The following is a 22,659-nucleotide window of genomic DNA, read 5'->3' as shown; positions in this document are numbered from 1 at the left end:
ATAGACCTGGAACACTGAGGTCGCTGGTTTGAAACCCTGGGTTTGCCTGGTCAAGGCACATATATATGGGAGTTGATGTTTCTTACTCCTCCCCCACTTCTCTCTCTCTCTCCCCCCTCCCTAAAATAGAATAAAAGCTAAAAAAAAAAAAAAAACAATGAAAAGGAAAAAGACTATATTTTGTATTTTCAGGATATACTGTATTAAATATAGTCTACAAGAGCTTTCTATAAAAAAAATATATTAAAATCTTCCCCCTTTTAAATTACTGCAGTAGAATAAACATGAAATTTACCATTTAAACCCTTTCTTTCTTCTTTTCTACAAATGAGAGGACAGGAAACAGACTCCCACATGAGCCCTGACTGCATTCCACCCAGAAACCCATCTTGGGCCAATGCTCTGCCCACCTGGGGCCATGCTTGCTTGCACCCAAGCTATTTTTAGTGCCTGAGGTGGAAGCTCCAAAGAGCCATCTCAGCACCCAGGACCAATGCACTCAAACCATCAAGCCATGGCTGCAGGAGGGGATAAAAAGGAGGGGGGGAGAAGGGGCAGGGTAGGAGTGGAGAAGTAGATGATTGGTTTTCCTGTTTGCACTGACCAGGAATCAAACCTAGGACATCCAAATGCTGGGTTGACGCTATACCACTGAGCCAACTGTTGGTCAGGGACTAAACCCATTTTTAAGTGTACAGTTCAGTAGCATTCATTCACACTGCTATGAGACCATTATTACCACCACTGGTCTCCAGAACTTTTTCATCATCCCAAAAAGAAACTTTTCTATTAAACAACATTCCTCTCATCCTCGAGCCTGCCCCTGGTAATCACTATTCTACTTTCAGTCTCTATGAATTTGACTATTCTAAGTACTTCATATAATTAAAATCATGTAATATTTGTTCTTTTGTGCTTGTCTTATTTCACTTAGAATATTATCTTAAAAGTCCATCCATATTGTAGTATATGTCCTTTCTATTTAAGGCTAAATAATATTCCATTGTACGTGTATGTCACATTTTGTTTATCCATCTGCTGATGGTCATTTGGGTTATTCTCACAATTTGGCTATAGTAAATGCTTCTATAAACACTGGTATAAAACATTATGTTTTATTAAGTTCTTCTTAAATACCTATAATCATTATTATTTAGCATGTGTTAATAGGTAAATACAGATGACTTTTTCACAAATTAAATCTTTTATTATTAATTTTACTTTGTTCTATTTAATGATTTAACATCCACTTTGTCATATTGCTATTTTTATTTTTTCTACATTTACCTACTACTTCTGGGCATACCAATTTTATTTGTTTGTGTTTGTTTTTAAGATTTTTTATTTATTGTTATTATAGAGAGATGATGGTGGGGGGACAAGAAGTAGTTGCTTTACTGTAGATGTTCATTGGTTGCTTATTGTATGTCCCTTCACCGGGCAAGCCCAGTGTTTCTAACCAATACCCTCAACATTCCATATCAGTGCTCTATCTACTGTGCCACCAGAGGCCCAAGCCCAATTTTTTAATCTTTTTCGTGTAATGTGTTTTAATATAATGCCGTTGTTTGAGTTTTATCTGTTCAATTTCTCTTTAATTGTATATACAATTGTAATTATATATACAATTTTGCTATCATTTAATTTTTGTATCTAATACTACACTTTTTATTAATGTGTAGTATCTATATTTTTTAAACAAGCCAATACTTGATTACTTTTCAAATGGCATGTAACTGTGTAGCCTAAAGTTTTGTACATTGGTATTTGTACACCAATATTCTCACTTTGTTAATAATCCTAAAACAAATCTAAAGGACTCTACTATATAAGTTGTTTACAGAATTTATAATTTTAAAAATAATTTTGGCTTCTCAAAAATATTTCTGGACCTTCTGATAATTATTAAATGTGTTTCAGAAACATGAGGTTATTCTCTTTTTATGTTGTATCCTATGCAAAAAATGCAGTGGTTTCACAAATGTACATGTTATATTAAACCAAACCTTTAGATTACCTTAAAAAAAAAGCAAATGTTAGCACTAATAATAATTTAATATTTTATTAATTTGTTTATTCTTATAAAAGATAAAGGTAACTACTGTTGGTTGATTTTAAAAGAGCATCTTTTCATGTCTGAAGGTAAAATGTTTCTTACTACTCATAGCTTAGAGTCAGTATTACAGTCAAATACTAGTAAGTGAGAAAGGAAAACACCAATGACTGGCAAACAATCCATGGAAACTATAATACAAAAGGTTATGTACTGAAAAGAAACTTGGCTTTCCTCCAGGACCTAAACATGGATGGGGAAAAAGAATCATATTTTTAACACAGTTACATAAGCTCTCTTTATGTCTAATCTAACATAGGTACTTTATTGATTAAAGCATGTTCTTTATCTGCATACCAATATTTAGGAAAAAAGTTGAACAAATCACATTTAAGAGAGCTATCTACTGTAAGATCTTGTCATTGTTTGACACTGTATAATGACTAATAATGTATGGTCCTAAAATTTAAAAAACAGATATACTGACCACAAAATTTTTAAAGTTTTTTATTTTTCACATTTTTTTATTCAATTTAGAATACTTGCTGTTTAGATGTGAATACTTATAGAAGTAATAAATTTGTCAGAATGTTCACAAATGCCTAATAAGCTAATAATTCATGACAATATTATCAAGTACATGTATAAGACTTCATTTTGGTAAATGCACCAATTTTAAACTGTACTAAATGTAAATTTTAACTAAAAAATACTTATGTCTCACCACTGCAAGCTGTGTCCTTGAAGCAACAGTGTGGAAAACTGCAGGCATCATAAGAGACTCTTCAACTTTGATTTCCATGTCATTTTCTGTTGAAAAGGTAGTTTTAGGAATGGCAGGTGGAAGTTCACATAAGATCATTTCTTTGTTAAAAAGAAAAATTGGATTTGTGTCCTATAAAAGTAAAAATGCAAAAAAAAATGAAGTAAAATGTTACAAATACTGAACATGCACACTGCCTTCTATACATGAAGCAGATAACACGTCTGCTGACTTCCCAACTCCCTATCTGATGTGAAGCTGGAGGAGCATGTTTGAATGAAAAGGCTGTTAGACACCTACCGTCCCAGCACTGTAGGTGCACACTCTTCTATCTGCAGCCATACACTCTCCTCCATTGACCACCAGCACCTGGTGCTGAATAGCAATCTTGTATTTGCTATGAATAGCATGCTTAAGATCTGTCACACTTTAATAAAAAGGTAAAAAAATCAATTATTTACATAACCCCAATGACAAACATTTTATTATCAAAATAGCGCTATGTAAAAATATCTGATAGATTAATGAACTTCACTCTTTGATTGATCTTAAGAGAGTAAATCACCCCTGTGCCATATTTGAAATGCAGACAGTAGACATATTTATTTTTACGTTATTTATATAACATAGCAAAGGAATATGCTCAAATTAGCATCAGGTCTGTTAAAATCTTCAAAACACAGGATATGTGTTAAAATCTCCATACTACATTACACAACCATAAATTAAGTCTAAACCACATGAAAATTGTTTTTCCTATTTTTCAAAAAAGCAATCCTTTACTGGCAAAATTATATTTTATAACAGCTAAAAAAATTTTTAAAAACAATTTCAGTTCCATTTTAAAAACTAAAATTATTTATAATATTTTCAGTATCAGATATATTTATTCTATTATGCTATCAAGTCTTTGCTATTATGGTAACCATAAAAATATAAAGCAAGTTTGGAAATATAGGGTGAAACAAAAGGTTTGCAGTGGTTCACATGGAAAATATTTAATAAATAATAATATAAGTAACTCTGTTTCCTGTACTCACAACTGTAAACCTACTTTTGCCTCACCCTATATTTTTGCTTCTATTTCCTTCCCACGTGGCTACAAAATATAGTACATCTTTCCTCCTCTGTTCTCACTTTTTATAAATATAATAAGAGAACATTCATCAAATATTTAAAATCCCTGCACAGCTAGAAAATTATTAGACATCTGAATTCCACTAATTTAGCTAAAATTATTAAACTATTGTCTTTATTCATACAAGAGAATTAAAATGTCACCAAAAACACATGGGACTGATACATGTTGATTTATTATAGCTGGCAGTAATCTCCTTAGCAGTGTCCTATGAATCTTAGAAAAAGCAATCAGCTTTGAAAACTTACTTCTACTTATTAACTTGAATTGAAATTAGCACGTTTGTGTGTAAATTGTTTATTCAAATAATATAGAATAGAAATAAATAGAAGAAAGCACAACTTAATGATTTTAACTTTCTCATTTTAGAAAAAGATAATCTGCTGGAATGAAATACTGTATTTACGACTTGCAAAATCTCTACTCGTATTTAACAAAGGAATAATTCTCACAACATCAAACTGTTCCTGCTAACTTTCTGCATGAAAAAAATGCAAAGGTAATAAGTAAAATACAGCTCACGTTTGCACTGTAAGTTCAGTGTCAAATGTTAGGGTAGTTCCAGTGTTGACCAGAAATACATATAACTTCATGATGATTTCTCTGGATTCTGTGGGCTTATTCCTCACACTGATATACTTACTGAAAGAAAGAGACAAGTAGTCAAATTTAAAAACATAAAAGTACCCACACATAAAGCACAGCACAGTTGTACTACGTAAGTAACAAAAAACAAACAAAAAAACAGGTTTATAATGGCTACTGTAATTGGACAATTTAGTAAACTTGTTGCTTAAAAACAAATAATGAAATTAGTAAAAAGCATAACTGTTTTACCATGGCAGGGTGGGAGGTCAGTGGTTAAAAAGTTATGTGTACATGCCACTACTCTACACTGAGAACAAAACTAAAAGCAAAATCAAAAAATTTGGTCAAACATTTTTCTTTTTTCTTTTCTTTTGTGACAGAGAGAGACACGAGAGAGGGGCAGACAGGAACAGACAAGAAGGGAGAGAGGTGAGAAGCATCAATTCTTTGTTGCGGCACCTTAGTTGTTCATTGATTGCTTTCTCATATGTGCCTTGACTGGAAGGCTACAGCAGAACAAGTGACCCCTTGCTCAAGCTAGCGACCTTAGGCTTCAAGCTAGCGACCTTTGGGCTCAAGCCAGTGACCATGGGGTCATGTCTATGATCCCCAGGCTCAAACCAGCAACCCAGCGCTCAAGCCAGATGAGCCCTTTCTCAAGCCAGCGATGTTGGGGTTCTGAACCTGGGTCCTCTGTGTTCCAGTCCAACGCTCTATAACTGCAGTACTGCCTAGTCAGGTGGTCAAACATCTTTCTAACACAAAACCTTCTTCCCCCACATTTTCCTTATAATAAAAAATCTGAAGGTTAAATTAGAAATTAGCAAATTAGAAGAGCAAATAGAAGTAGCCATCTACTTGAAAGTTAAGGGACATGAGTTAATCCCAATTTCTTCTCCTCAGCTGCGAGTTACATTTCCCCTCTGAGTTGAAATCCTCCAATTAACAAATTCTAGCCCTAATAGTTTATCACTTTGTGAACAGTGGAGTCTAGGAATCAGAATATTTAAACAACTCTGCCATAAACTACTTGTCGAAGTCAATACCTCACATATAAAACAAAACTTCCTCATCTACAGAAAAAGGAACAGATTTCGCCTGACCAGGCGGTGGCGCAGTGGATAGAGCGTCTGACTGGGATGCGGAAGGACCCAGGTTTGAGACCCCAGGGTTGCCAGCTTGAGCGCAGGCTCATCTGGCTTGAGCAAAAAGCTCACTGGCATGGACCCAAAGGTCACCGGCTCGAGCCAGGGGGTTACTCAGTCTGCTGAAGGCCCGCGTTCATGGCACATATGAGAAAGCAATAAATGAACAACTACGATGTTGCAATGAAAAACTGATGATTGATGCTTCTCATCTCTCTCCATTCCTGTCTGTCTATATCTATCCCTCTATCTGACTCTCTGTCCCTGTAAAAAGAAAGAAAAAGGAACAGATTTCAACACTGAGCCTTTTATTTTTAACTGGAGGTAAAATTCCCTAAGATTAATGAAAATGGTGAAAGACAAAAATAAACAAATTCCCAGACACTAGTATCTTTATATTCTTTCCACATGACCTTTGAAGTAAAATTATCAGGAAAGAAGGAAAAGAAAAATAAGATTTTAAAATTACTGCTTTCCAAATCATTATTTTAAATGCCTTTGATCTTTAAAAATATATTGAACACTCTATTATAAAGGTAGGAACTGTGACTTACCGTCAGGCACTGTGAAAAAAGGACTACCACTTTTCTTAAAGAGCAGATTAAAACTGGCTTATGTTTGCTTTGCTTGATATTGGCAACTGAATGGCATTACTGGTTAAACTCAGTGAACTGAAAAAGAAAAATTTCTGGATTATAAAGAGAAATAATTCAGTATGTGACAAGAACATATGTTCCCTTCCTTTTAAAAGTACCTTCTAAAAGAATAATCTAGTCAGTCTCTTTCCTTCCCTGTACATTCACTAAAACCACCATGTGACTTTCACCCAGACCACTCCATCAAAAGTCACCAAACAGGCCCTGGCAGGGTAACTCCATTGGTTACAGCGTCAATCTGATATACCAAGGTTGCCACTGGATCCCTGGTCAGGGCACATACAAGAATCAACCAAGGAACGTACAAATAAGGGGAACAAAAAAATGTCTCTCACTCTCCAACCCTCTTCCTCTCTCTCTCTAAAATAAACCAATAGAAGTCATCAAACAGAAGTCTCCAAAGAACTCCCCCAACTGTCCAACCCTACAGTTATTTCTCACTCCTTAAAATATAATACAATAGTAAAAGAGCCTGATTGCATGAGTTTGATTCTGGCCCCATTACTTGTATATGATCTTGAGCAAGATACTTAATTATTTCAGTTTCTTCTTTTGTAAAAAAAAAAAAGAATAAAAATGGTATCTTAGAGAGCCCCTCCACCTCCAGTTATCCATACTCCAGTGAAATCCACCCACCCTTGGGTGTGGGCAGGATCTATGATGTTTCTAATAATCAGTGAAATCTGGTACATGTGATGAAATATCTCATGACTGCTACTTGTACCCTCCACTCATTATACCCTCACTTTGCCAACTGATTCCCTTCCTTGCCATCTTTGTGAAGTAATGAGCTGCTCTACGGAAAGGCCCACGTAGCAAGAAACTGAAGTTGGGCTCTGGCCAAAAGCCAACAAGAAGCTGAAGACCTCAAGTCCTGCTTGGAAATAGTCAAGCCTTAGACAAGACTTTAGCCCTGGCCAACCAGCCAAAACATGCCCAGAAACTGAAATAATACATTTGTGTTGTTTTAAACAGCTAAGACTGTGATACTTTGTTACTAAGCAAGAGCATCCCACACCATAGGGATACTATGACACGGAGCTCAGCAGATAATAAAAATTCAACAGGCCTGACCAGTGGTGGCATAGTGGATAAAGCACTGGACCTGGGACCAGGTTTGAAAGCTGAGGTCCCAGGTTTGAAACCCAAACCAGCTTGAGCATGGGATCAAAGACATGATCCCATGGTTGCTGGCTTGAGCCCAAATGTCACTGGCTTGAGCAAGGGGTCACTGACTCAGCTTCAGCGCCATGGTCAAGGCACAAGATGCAATCAATTAACAACTAAAGTGATGCAACTAAAAGCTGATGCTTCACATCTCTTTCCCTTCCTCTTTATCTCCCTCTCTCTAAAAATAAAATAATAAAATAAATAAAATAAAAAAGAATTTAATAAATAAACCTGGTCTTCCTTCTTTGCTAACTCCAGTGTTTGGATAGGATCTCAAACATCCCTCTTCACTCTTGTATAGTAGAGCTCACCTACTCCCAAGGCTGCAGTTACCACCATTGTTGATTCCCAAACCTAGCCCAAATTTCTCCCTAGACCTGAGTTATTTATCCAACCCCTCTCAAACTTAACAAATCTGAACTGCCCATATGCATTTCATTATTTTGTTTCTAAAACTGAGCTCCTTATTTTTCTGCCTCCTTACATACTCACTTTTCAATTGTTTCTTTTGTTGATAAAATTTACATTTACCCAATTTCTCAAGAGCTATCTTAGCTTTTCCTCTTCTTCACAGATTATTTATATACACATACACAGCAGTATTACATCCAGTCAATTCTAACACAAATATTTACCATCTATTCCTATTTTTATTGCCTTAAATAAGGCACTCACTCGTTCTAGATTTTTACAAAAGTTTTTTACAACCTGCTCTCAATCTCCTATATCCCTAGTCTATCAACTTCCATACTACCTTAAAAGAAACCATTCTGGGCTCTGGCCGGTTGGCTCAGTGGTGGAGCGTCGGCCTGGCGTGCAGAAGTCCCGGGTTCGATTCCTGGCCAGGGCACACAGGAAAAGCGCCCATCTGCTTCTCCACCCCTCCCCCTCTCCTTCCTCTCGGTCTCTCTCTTCCCCTCCCGCAGCCAAGGCTCCACTGGAGCAAAGATGGCCCGGGGCACTGGGGATGGCTCCTTGGCCTCTGCCCCAGGCGCTAAAGTGGCTCTGGTTGCGGCAGAGCAACGCCCCAGAGGGGCAGAGCATCGCCCCCTGGTGAGCGTGCTGGGTGGATCCTGGTCGGACTCATGCGGGAGACAAGACTGTCTCTCCCCGTTTCTAGCTTCAGAAAAATACAAAAAAAAAAAAAAGAAACCATTCTGAATGCCAGGTTAATCCAGTTTTCTGCTGCTTTAAACCAGCTGTGATTATGATTTTTACAGCAGCTATCAATGAGTATTTATTGTATCCCAGGCAACTATTCTAAATGTTTTATTAAATGAAATTCTTTCATTTGATTCAGACAAGAATCCTTGTGGTGGGCAAATAACATCATCATCCTCATTTTGTAGATTAACAAAGAATTAAGGACTTAAATAATGTCATAGATCAGTGATTTTCAACTGCTGGTCTGCAGACTGTTACTGGTCCCCCTAGAAATTTCATGCCTGTCCACAAGACTTAACTGCCATGATGTTGTATGAAATTATAGACTCAATGATTATATTCTATGATCTTCATACAACAGGGTGGTTAACTCTTTCATGAATCAGTGGTAGAAAACCACTGTTATAGGTTATCAAATCCAAGCAGTCCAATTGTACTTTCTCATCTAACTATAGTAGTACAAAAGCATCCAATAAGACAACAAACATTATTTGGTTCCTCCTTTCCACAACTTAATATCCTTATCCTTCTCACAACTGCCAAATACCACATCACTTAAAAAACTCCCTGGACAAAACAACCTGTTTAAAGTCTTTGAACCTCATCAGAACTGTTTTCCTTACTTAAATCCTACTTCTTCTACCTGCTATTATTACTCCTTTCCCCTTGCTCTATGCCCCAGACCCACATTTTTTTTCACAGATTTAATCCCAATCATTTTAGCTGGGCTAACTACTCCATCTTTCTATGCTTGCATACAGTTGATGTTTCTGTTCATATTTCTCACCTCTACTAAACAGCAAGCTTTTTTAAAGCAAGAATTGTGCATTCCTGGGAACTAGCTCTATATTTTCTAAAAAAAAAAAAAAAAAAAGAATAATTCTATACTAGAGATTATTCTATATCCTTGAAAAGATTGCTTGACATCTACCACAGAATTTCTTCAGCTTGTTCTCAAAGAAAAAGCCCTAGATTTCCCAATATCATTATCTTCACAACAATATTTAAGGCATCATTTTATTCATCAGTCCAACGCTACCACTTATGGGTGATTAAGATACTCAACAAATGCAGCCCCAAATGACTTGACCCAATTAATCAGACACTCAAGTTCTCCACAGCTACCAGATAAAAAGATGTTCCTATTATAATTAAGATTAGCACCAAATTCTTTAATGAATAAAGGAAAGTAACTAGGAAGCCAACAGATTAAAATAAAAAATATAGTTGATTATCATAGCCTCCAAGTAAAAGAGCTGGGTCTATAATATTCATACAACATCAGGGTGGTTAAGTCTTTTGTGGACAAGCATGAAATTTCTGGGGGGCCAGCACCAGTCCACAGACTGGCAGTTGAATACCACTGACCTGTGACATTGTTTAAGTCCTTAATTCTTTGTTTAATCTACAAAATGAGGATGATGACATTATCTACACACCACAAGGATTCCTGTATGGATCAAATGAAAGAATTTTATTCAGTAAAACATTTAGGATAGTTGCCTGGAATATAACAAATACTTGTAACTGGTAGCTGTTGTATTTCACTCCAAATCACAACCCAGTATATCCTGACTTATTATTTGTCTTTCACTTAATAGTCATCTTTCCATATCATTACAAATGCTTCATAAAAATCAATCTTGACCTGACCTGTGGTGGCACAGTGGATAAATGATCAACCTGGAATGCTGAGGTCGCTGGTCCAAATCCCCAGGCTTGTCAGGTCAAGGCATATATGAGAAGCAACTACAAATACGAATTGATGCTCTCCGCTCCTCCCCCTGCCTTTTGCTCCCTCTCATCCTCACTTCAAAAAATTAAAAAAAAAAAAAAAAAAATCATTACCGATGCCCAAAATGCATTCTAACTTGTGAATTCACCAAAATTTATTGACTTACTATTTCCCAGGGTTTGGTTTTGTAATCTTTACATTTTGAGAGAAAAAAAGAGAAGAGAGTGGGGCGGAGGGGGGGGGGGGGAGAGGGAGAAGCATTAAATCACTGCTCCACTTACTCGTGCATTGACTACTTCTCATATGTGTTCTGAAAAGGGATCAAACTAGTGACCTTGGGTTCAAGCCGTGACCTTGGGATTGTGCCAGCAACCCCATGCTCAAGCCAGCAACCTTGGGTTCCAAACCAGCAGCCTCAGCTTTCCAGATCAATGCTCTATTCACTGTGCCACCAGTGGTGGGCTACATTTTATTTTTCTTATGCTCATTTCCATAAAGTAGACTCCTAGAAGTAATTTACTGGGTGAAAGCATTCAAATATTTTAAGGCTATTAGGATTCAGTGAACAGTAAATACACTTAACAAACAAATTTTGTACACTTATTGCCAGGTACTTTAGATAAAAAAATGATGCAGAAAAGTTGTAATATCTGCAGACAGAAACATCGTAAACATGATGCTCTCTAAGAACTGCACAGAAAGTGATAAGGAAACATGAAAGGCACTTATACTGATAAGTGACAAGTAGCCAGACAGTGCATCCCCAGAAAGGCATGTAGATCTGAGAGAAGTTGGCAAGAGAGGAAGCTAGCAAGGTAAGCAGGGAAACACATGACTGTGTTCAATAAAGACAATACATAAAAGATTGAAAGAATAAATAAATGCCACTAAGTACCAAATATAAAAGTACAGACTTCATCTAACAGGTTAAAAAGAGTCACCTTGTTTTCTGAAGGCTAAGGTAAATAAAAAAAAAAGGTAACTAACATGGAAGGAATACTGGTGATTAATTCATCCAAATCCAACAAACTCTTTTTGAGCTTATGTGCCAGGACTTGGTATTCTGTGAACAAAACAAACATGATCTTTGCCCTGATGAAGTTCAGTCTTAAAGGAGAAAAAGGCATTAAATAAAAAGAAAACAAACATGGTAAGCTGTGATAAATATAATGAAAGGGTAGACAGGAAGGAGGGCCTCCTTTAGATTTGGGTGATCAAAGTAGATCTCAATGTAGATTACATTTCAATGGAGTCATAGGGATGAGAAAAAGCCTGTCCTGCACAGGTAGTACAAGAAAGCACAACATGAGACTAAACATAAAATATCTGTAATAATAGTGACTATATTATTCTAAGTCTTTTCTTTTGTTTCCTTTTAAATTTACCTTTTTTGCTTTGATAAAATTTTACACTTAGAGAAAAGTTATAATACTACAAAGAACACTGTATCTTCTCTCCAGGTTCACCAACTGTGTACATTGTGCTCCATTTGCTTTATCATTTGAGCAACTTCATACCTGAAAACACCTCTCTACATATATATGTATTTCCCCTGAAACATTTGAAAGTAATTTGCAGACAGATGACTCTACACATACTTCAGAATCTTGTTTGCTAACAGTCAGGATTTTCTCATACACAACCAAAGCACATTTATCAAATCATTAAATTTAACAATTGATACAACATCATCATCTAATCCACAGTCCATTTACAAATTGCTGCCCCAATAATACCCTTAATAGTAGTGCCCTGCCACCCCCCTCCAAGATGCAATTCAGGATCATATATTGCATTTAGTTATAAAATCATTTCACTCTCCTACATTCTGGAATAACCCATTGATCTTTTTCTTTCCGTGATCTGTGGCAATAATGCTCTCAATCCATCAGACACTTTAGAAATTATTAAAGAGTAAAAATGACCTCAGTGTCATTCCTGTTTCCTAATACAGTATGAAGAGAATCTGAAAAGTTGTAGCAGCTGTGTGCATTCAAACACTCTTTATCGATGTTCATCAAAGAAACAGTTTAATATAAACAACCACAGTCAATAACAATGACAAAAAAAGAAGAGTGAACAAAATTTGATAATTAATATATATACTTCATGAGCAACATAATTTCAAGGACAGTTTTGACTGCAGTGGCTGTAGAATTTAAAGTTTTGGATCCTCTCTCTAGTCATACTTGATACCACTATTTGTTCTTTAGCTCAGTGGTCCCCAACCCCCGGGCCGCTGACCGGTACTGGTCTGTGGGCCATTTGGTACCAGTCCGCAGAGAAAGAACAAATAACATGAAACGTTGTCAAAGTAACAAATTTAAATACAGCCTGAATAATAAGGACATGCTAGTTCCTCCTTTAACTTAGCCCAATAAATATCGTAAATTCGACAATTATATTTAAAAATATCACAGTTTTTACGCCAGTCGCATAATTTTATTTTGTGCATTTATCCATCCCACCCTAAAGGCTGGTCCATTAAAATACAGTGTCCATAAAGCCATGATGCACTTTAAACCAGTCACAGGAAAGCAACAAAAGACAACAGAAATGTGAAATCTGCACCAAATAAAAGGAAAACTCTCCCAGTTTCATACCTATTCAGTGCAGTTCCATGTGGGCTCACACACAGATTTTTTAGGGCTCCTTAGGTAGCTATCCCTTATAGCCTCTACAGACTCATCACTGACTGATGGCCTACCAGAACGGGGTTTCTCCACCAAACTGCCGGTTTCCTTCAACTGCTTATCCCACCAAGTGATGTTATTCCTATGTGGTGGCGCTTTGTTATAAATGCGCTGATATTCACGTTGCACTTTGGTCATGGATTCAAATTTAGTGAGCCACAGAACACACTGAACTTTCCTCTGTACCATCCACATCTCGACTGGCATGGCCATGAGCTGCTCCGCTGTATACACAGTGTTACGTCATCATCTGCGCATGCTCACATGCTGCCACATCATCCTACAGAAACTGGGAGGGTTTTCCTTTTATTTGGTGCAGATTTCACATTTCTATCATCTTTTGTTGCTTTCCTGTGACTGGTCAAAAGTGCACCATGACTTTACGGACACACTGTACAGTATTTTCTGACATTAAACCAGTCCGTGGCCCAAAAAAGGTTGGGGACCACTGCTTTAGCTCACCTAAAAACAGCTTCTAGGTAATGTTAATGACAGGATGATCTTTGACCCACCCAGGTATGACATCCCACGTTTTCGTCCATTATCTATTGTTTATGGCCATCAAACTGGCAGCTTTAACCAGGGAGCCCCCTTCTGAATAGTCACTCTCTACAACATCCTCAATTAATGTCAGCTACCACCAAGGGACTACCCTAGAACAGAATAGAGAAAAATCTATTAATATCAGTCATCAGTTCCCCATGGGTCTACTAACGATGGTGGTCTGTGAGTAAAGGTCAGGCGTATGGCTTAAACGGCCTCAAATTTTTTATATATATATTCCACATGTCCGAAGTACATGGCACATAGAATAATGATAAAGAACACTTGAGTGATTCATTATAAGCCAGTCATTATACACTCAGTTGTGTTGTAGGCACTGTTTTTCCTTATTTTTTTAACGTGTAAGAAACATCTTATTACTGTTTCCCTTTGTTCTGCTTTATTCTTTAAAGATATTGAAGTCGTTGGCTTAACAACAGCTACCATTGATTGAAAAAAATGAAATAAAGACTACCAGCTACAAGACATCCTCACAATACATACTATGAGAAAGGTTAGTTTTATACCTATCAATTAAATGGCAAAAGTGTGGCACAAAAAAAAGATCAATTATTTTGCAAAGACATGCAGAAAGAGAGGAATACAACCAGAGTTAAAATCCATGGCTTGATCCAGGATAAAAGAAAAACACAAATGTACTACCAAAACATATATAATAAGCACCTTCAATAACTTGACATTTTACCATTCCCTTAGAAATTCAAATACTTTTTTCCTACCAATTTCACTACTTTCTTTGACAATTTTAAAATCTTTTATCTTTCTAAATACAATACAAAAGCAGGTCCAAGATTAAGTAGGGGAACAGAATGGCGGAACACTTCAAAATGTGGCATGGTAAGGTTTTCTTCTTTTTTTTTAACTGTGTTCAAAGCATTATAAAACAAAATTAAATATGTAAGAAAATGTGTGGGGTGGGCACTTGCAATGAACAGACTACTCCTAGATTAACAGTAGGCCCTTCCTTTTCCCTGTAGATAGCCTATAAGAATCTAGATAAATAAGCATGCAGACTTACTACTACCAATTAGTAGTAATCTGTAGGATTACTAACTGGCATCTCCTACATAACTATCTCTCCATACTCTTCAAAGTGGCTGGTTCCTGCACCTCTTCGATTTTTTTCTAGTGTATAGTTCCATTATTTTTTCTTTTCTCCCTTCAATAATTTTATTCCCACCCCCCATATCCTCCCTTTAGCAACCATCACTTGTTCTCAATATCTATGTTTCTGTTTTTTCTTATTCTTGTTTTTTAGATTCCACATAAGTGATATTATGCAATATTTGTCTTTCTCTATTTGACTTATTTCACTTAGCCATTTATGTTGTCACAAATCACAAGATTTCATTCTTTTTCATTGCTAAATAATATTCCATATTATACATATGGGTGGGCAAAAGCAGCTTTACATTTGTGAGTACTCAAAAGTTTATTCTTGTGTACACAAACACACACACACTAATCTTTATCAATTTAATTGTCTGAGGAATCTCCATACTGTTTTCATGGTAAATTTCACAGCAGCAATAATTTATACTCCTACCAATGGTGTGTGAGGGTTCTCTTTTCTCCATATCCTTGCCAGCACTTGTTGATTGCTGATTTACTGATGACAGCCATTCTGACAGGTGTGAGGTGATAACTCCTGGTGGTTTTCAGTTGTAATCCCCTGATGATTAATGATGCTGAGCATCTTTTCATGTCTATTGGTCATCTGTATGTTCTCTTTGGAGAACTGTCTATTCAGGTCTTCTGCCCATCTTTAAATTGATTTTTTTTTTTTTTTGGTGTTAAGTTGTATGTCTTTCTTACATATTTTGGATTAACCCCTTATTATATATCATTTGTGAATATCTTCTGCCACTTTGTAGGTTGTCTATTTGTTTTGTTGATGGTTTCCTTTGTAGTGCATAAGATTTTTAGTCTGATATAGTCCCAATTTTTTGTTTCCCTTGCCAGTGGAGACATAGCCAAGAAGATATTGCTAAGAGTGCTGTCAAAGAGTTTACTGCCTATGTTTTTCCTAGGAGTTTTATGGTTTCAGGTCTTCACATTTAAATCTTTAATTCATTTGAGTTTACTTCTGCATATTTTATTTTTTTTTACATGTATCAGTAGTTTTCCCAGCAACATTATTGAAGACAGTACCACACTGCATATCCTGGACTCCTCTGTCATAGGTTAATATACCATATCCATATAAGTGGTAATTTATTTCTAGGCTCTCTATTCTATTCCACTGATCAATATGCTTTTATACTAGTACCACACTGTTTTAAATATTGTAGCTTTATAATATAGTTTGCTATCAGGGAGCTTGATCTCTCCTACTTATTCTTTCTCATAATTTCTTTGGTTATTGTGGTTCCATATTAATTTTAGGATTAACTGTTCTATCTCTGAGAAGCATTTCATTGGCATTTTAATAGGCAATGCACTGAACCTGTATATTGCTCTAGTCTAGGTAGTAAGGACATTTATTTATTTATTTATTTTTTAGGTGAGAAGAGATAGTGAGAGACTCCCACATGCACCCCAAATGGGATCCACTGGGCAACCCCTATCTGGGGCTAATGTTCGAGTCAACTGAGCTATACTCAGCACCTGAGGCTGACACCCTGACCACTGAGCTATCCTCAGGGATGGGGCCAACACTTTTTGCCTTAGAGAATGAGTTTGGAAGTGTTCCTTCCCCTTCAACATTTATTTTTATTTTTTTGAGTTTAAAAAGGATAGGTATCAGTTCTTTAAATGTTTGGTAGGATTCACCCATGAAACCATTTGGTGCCGGATATTTCGTTTTTACAATAAGTACTGCTTCAATTTCATTGCTAGTAATTACTGTTTAGATTTTCTCTTTCTTCCTGGTTCAGTCTTAGAAAGTTACATACTTCTAGAAATTTATCCTTTTCTTCTAGATTGTTGAATTTGTCTACAAATAACTGTTTAAGTATTCTTTAATGATTCTTTGCATTTCTCTGGTGTGTTGGTGATAACTGTCATTTCTCAAATTATTTATATGGGCTCTCTCTTTCTTCATGACTTTTGTTAATGGTTTGTCTATTTTGTCTTTCTTTCATAGAACCAGTTCTTAGTATATTGATCTTTTCTGTTTTCTTTGATTTCTATTTCATTAATTTCTACTCTGAGCTTAATATTTTTTCCCTTACTTTTGATTTTGTTTTTCCCCTACTTCCTTTCTATGATACATCTTAAACTGATTTTGCTGCATCCCATAAATTTTGAAAAGTTGTGTTTTCATTTTTGTCTCAAGGTAGTTAACTCATTGACTGTTTAACAGCATGTTATTTAGTATCCATGTATTTATGGTTTTTTACAGTGTTCTCCCTCTACTTGATTTCTAGCTTCATGTGAAAGTAGTTGGAAAAGATGCTTAGCACTTACTTTGTGATCTAATATATGATCTGCCCTGGAGAATGTTCCAAGTATACTTGAAAAAATGTGTTTTCTGCAGCTTTTGGATGAAATGTTCTATAAAATTTCTATTAAGTAGATCTGGTCTAATGTGACATTTAGGCCATTATTTCCTTATTGATTTTCTGTCCAATGATCTGTCTATTGATATGAGTAGCATATTAAAATTCTCTACCAGTATTGTATTACTGTAGACTTCTTCCTTTCAGTTCATTAATAATTGCTTTATATATTTAGATGTTCTTATGCTGGGTGCTTAGATATTTACTCTTGTTATCTCTTCTTCTAGAGTTGGCCCCTTTATAATTATTTAACATCATTCTTTTGTTTAAAAGCCTATTTATGCTAAACAGCTTTCTTTTAATTTCATTTACATAGAATACCTTTCTCACATCTCTGTGCTTTCAGTCTGTATGTCTTTTGATTTGAAGTTTGTCCCTTGAAAGGAGCTTATAGAGGGGTCATGTTATTTTTCTGTGTGACAAAGAGAGACAAAGTGAGGAACAGATAGGGATGGACAGACAGGAAGGGAGAGAGATGAGAAGCATCAATTCTTCATTTGCAGCACCATAGTTGTTCATTGCTTACTCATATGTGTCTTGACGGGGGGGGGGGGGGGGGGGGTAACAAGAGAGCAAGTGACCCCATGCTCAAACCAGCAACCTTGGGTTCAAGCTGGTGAGCTGTGCTGAAACCAGATGATCCTGCACCAAAGCCAGCAACCTCAGAGTTTCAAACCTCAGTCCTCTGCGTCCCAGTCTGTAAAGCCAGTAGCCACTGCCACCATCACGGCTGCCTGGCCCATGCAGGTTCACATTTGACTTGGACAGACTGTAATGAAACAACAGAGCCAAGAAATGGTGGGCCATTAGCTTTAATCCTAGCTTGCACCTGGCGGGCAAGAAATACACACACTGGGAAAAACTTTCCTTTCCATTGAGAGCTCCCAAAGCCACTGACTTATTCGAGTTCCCTAGAACCAAAGGTTTCTAGCTCACCAGCCTTATTCATCTCTGTTCCCCATCTCCTACTCTCTGCACAAACTGGCTTCTCCTTCAGCACTCCACCATCTTGGCTGCTTCTCCTCTCCTCCATTTGACCTTTCTCTGCTCTCCTCTAGCATGGGCTCTTCTGCCCCATTTTATAGTGTAGCAATCAAAACCTTTAATCCAATATACAAACAAGGAAGTCTCTGATACAAAGTCACTTATCTGAGGCATAATGGGATTCCTCATGAGAGTGCACCACCCCACATCATGCAACAGTCAAGGGTGTGGGGAAAAGCTTAGTTTTGAAAAGATCTTAGTATTAAAAGGGTGGGAGAGGCTTAGTCTTAAAATTAAGCCTTAGGCTATAATGACCCTGCCTGTTTACAGCCTGTCCCCCACACCCAATGCAAACTATAAGTGAGTAAACACATACATCATATTTGCAAACTTATTTAACCCAAACAGTACAACATTGACACTCTATCCACTACACCACCACCTGGTCAGGTGGGTCATGTTATTTTTTAATCCTTATGGCTACCCTGTCTTTTCATTGGAGCTTTTAATCCATTTACATTTAAAGTAACTATTGAAAAGTATTTACTTATTGGCATTTTGTTCAGTTTTTATAGTTCTCTGTTCCTATCTCCTTCTCAATCTCTTCCCTAGTGGTCGGTTGGTTTTCCTTATTGTAAGGCCAGGAGCCGCCATCGTGGCCATTCACATGCAGGTTCCCATTGGATTCGGGCAGACGATAAAGAAATGGCGGAGTCAGAGGATGGGGGGCCATCCTATTTATTGGTGTCTTACCAAGACAGGCAAACCACAAAAGAAGACAAGGGAAAAGCAGAAAACCAGCTCTTCCCATGAAGGGCCAGGGATCAGGGAAGCCCCTGCAATTGTGATAGCAGGAACTGTGTGTCCAAGCTCCTGGTCTGTCCCACTTTATAGTGTAGAAAACCAAAATCCCTTAATCCAATATACAAACAAGGAAGTCCCCGATACAAAGTCACTTATCCAAGGCATAATTGGATTCCTCATGAGAGTGCACCACCCAGATCATACAATCAGTCAAGGGTGTGGGGAAAAGCTTAGTCCCAAAACCAAACCTCAGGCTACAACGACCTGGCCTGCTTATAGCCTGTCCCCCACACCCAATATAAGTCACAAGCGAGCAAACATATATATCATATTTACAAACTTATTTGACCAACATTTATTATTTTGTTTGGGTTACTTTCTTTTTATTCCATGTATTTCTTTTTGTAGGTTTTTGCTTTGTGGTTGCCATGAGATTTATGTATATCATTCTATATACGTAGCAGTCTATTTAAGATGGTAGTCATTTAAGTTTGAATATATTACATGAAGCCTACAATTTTACTCCTCCTTCCATAATTCATGTTATTGTCATGTTTTAGACCTTCCTGTGTTGTTTAACTCCTCCTTATTGTAATCTGAGTTGAGCTTACTACTTTTTTTTTTTTTTGCCTTTGTAGCAGCTTCTTTCGTGTGTACGTTGTTGTATTCATTATTTTGCTTTACCTGTGAGACATTTTCTTGTTTCTGGTTATTGTCTTTGCTTTCTTACCTAAAGACCCTTTAAAATTTCTTATAAAGTAGGTATAATGGTGGTAAATTTTTTATTTCTTTGTTTTGTTTTTGGGTTTTGAGGGGGTTGTTTTTTTGTTTGTTTTACTGCAAAAATCTCCTTCAATTTGAATAATAATGTTACTGTGTAAGTTATTCTAAGTTGTAAATTCCTTTCTTTAAACCTTTAAAAGATGTTTTGCCACTCCCTTCTGACCTGTAAATTTGCTACTTAGAAATCAGCTGATAGCCTTGAGTTTGCTTTGCATTCAATTCATTGTTTTCCCATTGCTTATTTCAAAATTGTCTCTTTATCTTTAACCACTGCCATTTAAAACACATTATGCCTTGGTGTGGCTCTCTTTAAGTTCATCTTATTTGAAACTCTCCATGCTTCCTAGACCTGGATGTTGGTTTCCTACTCCAAGTTAGGAAATTTTTCATCCACTGGGGAACAAAATTTTTGTTGCATCCATAAAAACACTTGTTCTTACCTAATTCGAGTGTGCTGATCTAAAATCTGACATCAGTTTTTCTCTGTACGCTACAGTTTTTTTGCAATTCAAGATTTTAGGTTTTCATCTTATTGTAAAATTTTCAACATTTAGTTTAACATAATGAAGTAGAATGTCTTCTTGGGCATCAACTTTGTGAAAATATAATAATATAATGCAGTTGTTGGGCAGATAAAATATATTATGCTCACTTTGTTAAAGATGGCGCTGCCCACATGAAAGTCCATCACCCAGGTGATTGCTAGGAATGGGCATGATTGTATTAATGTGTGTTGGGGGCCGGCTGTGGGCAGGCAGGATCCCTGTAACCTGGGGCTTGGTTTTAGGACTAAGCCTTTTCTACCGTTTTGTTTTGTTTTTTTTAAATATTTATTTATTTATTTCAGAGACAGCCCGAGAATCGAAGAGAGGAATAGATAGGAACAGACAGACAGGAACGGAGAGAGATGAGAAGCATCAATCATCAGTTTTTCGTTGCGACACCTTAGTTGTTCATTGATTGCTTTCTCATAGGTGCCTTGACCGTGGGCCTTCAGCAGACTGAGTAACCCCTTGCTGGAGTCAGCGACCTTGGATCCAAGCTGGTGAGCTTTTTGCTCACACCAGATGAGCCTGCGCTCAAGCTGGCGACCTCGGGGTTTCGAACCTGGGTCCTTCCGCATCCCAGTCCGACGCTCTATCCACTGCGCCACCGCCTGGTCAGGCCTTTTCCACCCATTTTGATGTGGGGTGGACTTTGTATCAGAGACTTCCCTATTTTGTATATTGGATTAAAGGTTTTGATTTCTGCACTTTATAAAGTGGGGCAGAACGGGAGCTTGCTCTCTCCGTTCCTGAAATTAACATTAGAGAGGAGAGCAGAGAAAGGCCACGTGGACGAAGCCAGGAGAAGCAGCCAAGATGGCGGAGTGCTGAGCAAGAAGCCAGTTTGTGCAGGGAGAAAGAGATGGGGAACAGAGGTGAATAAGGCTAGTGAGCTAGAAACCTTTGATTCTAGGAAACTCGGATAAGTCAGTAGCTTTGTGAGCACTGAATGAGTGGGTTTTGGAGCCCAGTGTGTGTTTTTACTTGCCCACCGGGTGCAAGCTAGGATTAAAGCTAATGGCCCACCAGTTCTGGCTCCGTTGTTTCTTTACCAACTGTCCGAATACAATGAGAACCTGCATGGGCTGGGCGGCTGTGATAGTGGCCTTGGAAACTGGCCTTACAGCAGTAAATACACTAATACACTAAAAGATATGATTGCATCAGAATTTGTCTACAATTTCAAAATAGAACAAATTAAAACACTTATGTTAAATCATAAAATTTGCGCAAAACATTTAAATTCTATTCAGGCAAAAATTTGCATGTGTAGCTCTCACGTTTGTGTACTTGTTGAGGACAATCTTGTTTGATGCTCCAGCAATAGTCTGCTCATCACTAACAGCTCCAAGATTTTCGGGAAACTTATCAAGATGACTGTTCAGGAAGTGATTCTTAACACTCATGTTACATCCAATGTCACGGAAAGCCAACACCAACAGCATCCTTTGAACCAGAAGTTCCTAGTTTTCTGCTTTTTTGTTGCCAAGGAAGTTCTTTGTAACTGCCACAAAAGACTGCCATGCTGCTTTCTCCTCCTTATTCATCTTCTTGGCAAATTCGTCACGTATGAGGACTCGAGTTTGAGGTCCATCGAATATATCTGCTTTTTACTTCTCAAAAGACAAAGCAGGAAAAGCAGAAATAATATGTTGAAAGCATTCACTTTATCTATTCAAAGCCTGAACAAACTGCTTCATTAAGCCAAGTTTGATGTGAAGTGGGGGAAAAATGATCCTGTTTCGATTAACTACAGGTTCATTCATAATATTCTGCATCCCTACTTCCAGAGCTTCACGTTTCAGCCACTCCTTCTGAGTTCAGTGTTTCTCCTGAGTTCTGCTGTCCCACAAACACAGAAAGCAAGGATACTTCGTGAAACCTCTCTGTTGTCCTAGCAGGAAATTTACCATTTTAAAATGCACACAGGCCCTGGCTAGTTGGCTCAGTGGTAGAGCGTCGGCCTGGCGTGCAAGAGGCCCGGGTTCGATTCCCAGCCAGGGCACACAGGAGAAGCGCCCATCTGCTTCTCCACCCCTCCCCCTCTCCCACTCCCGCAGCCAAGGCTCCACTGGAGCAAAGTTGGCCCGGGCGCTGAGGATGGCTCCATGGCCTCTGCCTCAGGCACTAGAATGGCTCTGGTCGCAACAGAGCGATGCCCCAGACGGGCAGAGCATCGCCCCCTGGTGGGCATGCTGGGTGGATCCTGGTCGGGCGCATGCGGGAGTCTGTCTGACTGCCTCCCCATTTCCAACTTCAGAAAAATACAAAAAAATAAAATAAAATAAAATGCACACAAATGATCCAGTTATGCTCCTCATGCTTCAGAAAGTCGAGGACAATTTTTATGTCATTCTTACTAAGTAATTCAATT

The 22,659-nt window shown here is 37.5% G+C and overlaps 1 protein-coding gene across 4 annotated transcripts in view; it reads right to left on the bottom strand.

The window, feature by feature from the left end:
* RB1CC1 (RB1 inducible coiled-coil 1) overlaps positions 1–22,659 on the bottom strand; it is a 116,975-nt gene that overhangs the window by 70,452 nt on the left and 23,864 nt on the right. For 3 of the 4 annotated variants that reach the window (XM_066379065.1, XM_066379062.1, XM_066379066.1), the window contains exons 2-5: positions 6,242–6,358; positions 4,477–4,596; positions 3,117–3,243; positions 2,778–2,948 (exon numbers count right to left, since the gene is read on the bottom strand). In XM_066379065.1, coding sequence (XP_066235162.1) covers positions 2,778–2,948; positions 3,117–3,243; positions 4,477–4,547 — 369 coding nt within the window. In that variant the 5' untranslated portion in view covers positions 4,548–4,596; positions 6,242–6,358. Of the gene's footprint in view, positions 1–2,777; positions 2,949–3,116; positions 3,244–4,476; positions 4,597–6,241; positions 6,359–10,045; positions 10,128–22,659 lie in introns of all 4 variants that reach the window. The other variant, XM_066379063.1, reaches the window with a different exon arrangement.

The sequence above is a fragment of the Saccopteryx leptura genome, chromosome 3 (genome assembly GCF_036850995.1).
Source record: "Saccopteryx leptura isolate mSacLep1 chromosome 3, mSacLep1_pri_phased_curated, whole genome shotgun sequence".
NCBI classification, from domain to species: domain Eukaryota; kingdom Metazoa; phylum Chordata; class Mammalia; order Chiroptera; family Emballonuridae; genus Saccopteryx; species Saccopteryx leptura.
This window is presented reverse-complemented; position numbering and strand designations above follow the sequence as displayed.